We start from the raw sequence: 5,291 nt of genomic DNA, 5'->3' as shown, positions 1-5,291 counted from the left end.
AAACGTAGTGAACCTAGTCACTAAACCGTACACATTGAACCGTACGTATTGAACCGAAAAACGCCAAACTCTAAACCATAGGCACGAAATCATTCAACCTAAAATATTGTGAACCTAGTCACTAAACCGTACATATTGAAACGTACGCATTGAACCGGAAACCGCCAAGTCACTAAACCATACCCGCAAAACCATTCACTCTAAAACCTATTCACTAAACCGTACATATTGAACCGTATGAATTGAACCGGAAACCGCCAAACTATAAACCATATGTACAAAAACATTCAATCTAAAACGTAGTGAACCTAGTCACTAAACCGTACACATTGAACCATAGGCATTGAATCGGAAACTACCAAACCGTAAATCAAAGGCACGAAATCAATCAAACTAAAATGTAGTGAACCTAGTCACTAAACCGTACATATTAAACCATACGTATTGAACCAAAAACCGCCAAACCATAAACCATATGCACGAAACCATTGAATATAAAACGTAGTGAACCTAGTCACTAAACCGTACACATTGAAATGTATGCATTGAACCGGAAACCACCAAGTCACTAAACCATACCCACGAAACCATTCACTCTAAAACCTATTCACTAAATCGTACACATTGAACCGTACGCATTAAACCGGAAATCGCCAAACCATAAACCATATGCACGAAAACATTCAATCTAAAATGTAGTGAACCTAGTCACTAAACCGTACACATTGAACCGTACGCATTGAACCGAAAACTACCAAACCGTAAACCATAAGCACGAAATCATTCAAACTAAAACGTAGTGAACCTAGTCACTAACTGGTACACAGTGAACCGTACGCATTGAACCGAAAATTGCCAAACGATAAACCATTTGCACGAAACCATTGAATATAAAACGTAGTGAACCTAGTCACTAAAACATACACATTGAAACGTACGCATTGAACCGGAAACCGCCAAGTCACTAAACCATACCCACGAAACCATTCACTCTAAAACCTAGTCAGTAAACCGTACACATTGAACCAGAAACTACCAAACCGTAAACCATAGGCACGAAATCATTCAAACTAAAACGTAGTGATCCTAGTCACTAACCCGTACACATTGAACCATACGCATTGAACCGAAAACTAACAATCCGTAAACCATAGGCACGAAATCATTCAAACTAAAACGTAGTGAACCAAGTCACTAAACCCTACACATTGAACCGTACACATTGAACTGGAAACCGCCAAACCATAAACCATATGCACGAAACCATTGAATATAAAACGTAGTGAACCTAGTCACTAAACCGTACACATTGAACCATACGCATTGAACCGGAAACCACCAAGTCACTAAACCATACCCACAAAACCATTCACTCTAAAACCTAGTCACTAAACCGTACAAATTGAACTGTACACATTGAACCGAAAATACCAAACCGTAAACCCTAGGCACGAAATCATTCAAACTAAAACTAATGAACCTAGTCACTAACTCGTACACATTAAAACATACGCATTGAACCGAAAACTAACAAACCATAAGCCATAGGCACGAAATCATTCAAACTAAAACGTAATGAACCAAGTCACTAAACTGTACACATTGAACCGTACGCATTGAACCGGAAATTGCCAAACCATAAACCATATGCACGAAACCATTGAATATAAAACGTAGTGAACCTAGTCACTAAACCGTACACATTGAACCATACGCATTCAACCGGAAACCGCCAAGTCACTAAACCATACCCACGAAACCATTCACTCTAAAACCTAGTCACTAAACCGTACAAATTGAACCGTACGCATTAAACCGTGAACCCTAAGCCAAACACATCGATAACACTTAAACTCAGTGTTGGTATAAAGTTGCTTAAGCTAAATAATTTGGCATGATTCATAAAATACGGGGAGGTTTACCCATTTTAACTTCAATTTATCCGTATTAGATAAAGGTATTGCATGTTCTATATCAAGAAGAAACTCTAAACCGTACCTATTGGTATCCATAATACCATATACCACGTAATTAAGGCCATTAATTAATATTCCAAGGTAGGTGATGGTTAGACTAGGACTACGAGCAACAACATGGTGCAATAAAGTGGATACCATGCTGCATGCTTACAAGAAAGAGGCTACGAGTGGGTGGACTACGCACAAAAACTACAAACTATATGCTTACAAAATCTTCCCCATACAACATGGATACTAGAAGGAAGCCCTCAAGCATGGCAGTTGAATGTTTGGAAATATTCCATGGAATCGATCAAACTGCATTCAGGATGTTGACACAGGTCCTTAACCGTGAAGTTACACAGTCCTTGATGGTCATTGCATTTCTACTTTCAATGGAGACCATGGGTATGAGCGGTATTCTACAAACTGCCATAAAAAAGGAAGGCTGGTTTATGAATAGTCTTGCCGAGGATTGTGTCATCTGTTTGCAATGCCTACTATCTCCCGAGTTCTCAGGGTTTCTGGACAAATCTAGAAAACTAGAAACCCTCAAACACACGTTGAAAACTGAGCTCACCTTATACCAAGTTCATAGGATGAGATCCATCCTCCTAACCATAATTCCCGATACCCTCTCAAATATTTTCTCTAGAATTCTAGGCAACGTAACAATGGATGCTGTGTGGTTGGAGTATCAGAGGAATCCTACAAGATTATTGGGTTTCAACACATAGGACGAGGGCATATCAGTTGCACCAGAGGAATTGAGTAGACTTAACAATGGCCTATGAATGCATATGCAACAAGGAGGAAGGCAAACTGAGCAAGAAAAGGGAAAGCAGAAGTACGTCTGCAAGGAGCTGGACGACGCAGAACGTCCAAAGACACTGACCGTATGCTTCGGTTGAGAGTCTATGCCCACTGCGGATAGAATTGCTGAGTTTTTCTGCAACTTGTTTGGTCATGTGGTTCAAAGGGTGACAGTCATGCCTCGGAGGGACAAAGACTCCGGTGATTTTGCTTTCGTTCTTTTCAATGACGCCTCAATCCCGCGTATTATCATGGGGGACAAAAATGTTGTTCATCATAACATATGATGAGCGGATAATTTATACGCTTTTTGGCATTGTTTTTAGTATATTTTTAGTAGAATCTAGTTACTTTTAGGGATGTTTTAATAGATTTTATGTTAAATTCATATTTCTGGACTCTACTATGAGTTTGTGTGTTTTTCTGTGATTTCAGGTATTTTCTGACTAAAATTGAGGGACTTGAGCAAAAATCAGATTCAGAGGTTGAAGAAGGACTGCTGATGCTGTTGGATTCTGACCTCCCTGCACTCAAAGTGGATTTTCTGGAGCTACAGAACTCGAAATGGCGCACTTCCAATTGCGTTGGAAAGTAGACATCCAGGGCTTCCCAGCAATATATAATAGTCCATACTTTGGCCAAGAATAGACGACGTAAACTGGCGTTCAACGCCAGCTTTCTACCCAAATCTGGCGTCCAGCGCCAGAAAAGGAGCCAAAACCAGAGTTGAACGCCCAAACTGGCACAAAAGCTGGCGTTCAACTCCAAGCAAGACCTCCACACGTGCAACACTTAAAGCCCAGCCCAAACACACACCAATTGGGCCCCGGAAGTGGATTTATGCATCAATTACTTACTCTTGTAAACCCTAGTAGCTAGTTTATTATAAATAGGACCTTTAACTATTGTATTAGACATCTTGGAATGCATTGTTCTTAGACCATGGGGGCTGGCCACACGGCCATGCCTGGACCTTTCACTTATGTATTTTTAACGGTAGAGTTTCTACAAAAGTTGTGACAAATCATGAATGTGTAATCACGATTACGCGTACCAAGTTGCTCACGAGCCAGGAATAGTTTGAGCCTGGACATCACAATTTCGTGCACCAAGTTTTTGGCGCCGTTGCCGGGGATTGTTCGAGTATGGACAACTGACGGTTCATCTTGTTGCTCAGATTAGGTAATTTTCTTTTTGTTTTGTTTTCAAAAATTTTTCAAAAATCTTTCAAAAATTCGTCACTTGTTTTCGAAAAAAAAAAATTTTACTAAAAATAATGTTTTCAAAAATAAATTATTCTATGGCTTCAAAATTTTTAAGAATGAATTCTAGTGTTTCATGAAGCATGTTGAAGCCTATCTGGCTGTAAAGCCATACCCAAACTGCTTTGGGATTGGCTAATCACTTCAGTGGAGTCATGCCCAATCCTTCTGGATAGGGTATGTCAGGCTTGTCATGTCTGAATTACACTCATATTTTTATTAAAGCTTGGCTGGCTATTAAGCCATGCCTGACCCTTTGATTGGAGCTTTAAGACTAACATGACAAGATTCCTGGAATTCATATTAAAGATTTTGAAATCCTTATTCTAAATTTTCACAATAATTTTCGAAAAAATTAAAAGAAAATACAAAAAAAATTAGAAAATCATAAAAATCAAAAATATTTTGTGTTCCAAGTTGTCCCTAACCATGTGCTTGTGGCGTGTGGGTGTCAAGTGAAAACTTGAGACTGAGCGGTTAAAGTCAAGGTCCAAAGCAAAAAAAAGAAAAAGAATGTGCTTAAGAACCCTGGACACCTATAATTGGGGACTTTAGCAAAGCTGAGTCACAATCTGAAAAGGTTCACCCAGTTATGTGTCTGTGGCATTTATGTATCCGGTGGTAATACTGGAAAACAAAGTGCTTAGGGCCACGGCCAAGACTCATAAAATAGCTGTGTTCAAAAATCATCATACTGAACTAGGAGAATCCATAACACTATCTGAACTCTGAGTTCCTATAGATGCCAATCATTCTGAACCTCAATGGATAAAGTGAGATGCCAAAACTATTCAAGAGGCAAAAAGCTATAAGTCCCGCTCATTTGATTGGAGCTATGTTTCATTGATAGTTTGGAATTTATAGTATATTCTATTCTTTTTATCCTATTTTGATTTTCAGTTGCTTCGGGACAAGCAACAATTTAAGTTTGGTGTTGTGATGAGCGGATAATTTATACGCTTTTTGGCATTGTTTTTAGTATATTTTTAGTAGAATCTAGTTACTTGTAGGGATGTTTTAATAGATTTTATGTTAAATTCATATTTCTAGACTCTACTATGAGTTTGTGTGTTTTTCTGTGATTTTAGGTATTTTCTGACTGAAATTGAGGGAGTTGAGCAAAAATCAGATTCAGAGGTTGAAGAAGGACTGCTGATGTTGTTGGATTCTGACCTCCCTGCACTCAAAGTGGATTTTCTGGAGCTACAGAACTCGAAATGGCGCACTTCCAATTGCGTTGGAAAGTAGACATCCAGGG

General features: G+C 39.0%; 1 protein-coding gene across 1 annotated transcript; it reads left to right on the top strand.

The window, feature by feature from the left end:
• LOC107607180 lies at positions 2,207-2,695 on the top strand. The gene has a single exon (XM_016309158.1). The coding sequence runs from the start codon at positions 2,207-2,209 to the stop codon at positions 2,693-2,695; it is 489 nt and encodes a 162-aa protein (XP_016164644.1).

The sequence above is a fragment of the Arachis ipaensis genome, chromosome B07, assembly GCF_000816755.2.
Source record: "Arachis ipaensis cultivar K30076 chromosome B07, Araip1.1, whole genome shotgun sequence".
Taxonomy (NCBI): Eukaryota; Viridiplantae; Streptophyta; class Magnoliopsida; order Fabales; family Fabaceae; genus Arachis; species Arachis ipaensis.
Note: the sequence above shows the minus strand (reverse complement) of the source record. Positions and strands in the feature narration are given on the sequence as shown.

Excerpts from the sequence above, each read along its gene's own strand:
- LOC107607180 (XM_016309158.1), top strand. The coding sequence starts at position 2,207 with ATGGATACTAGAAGGAAGCCCTCAAGCATGGCAGTTGAATGTTTGGAA.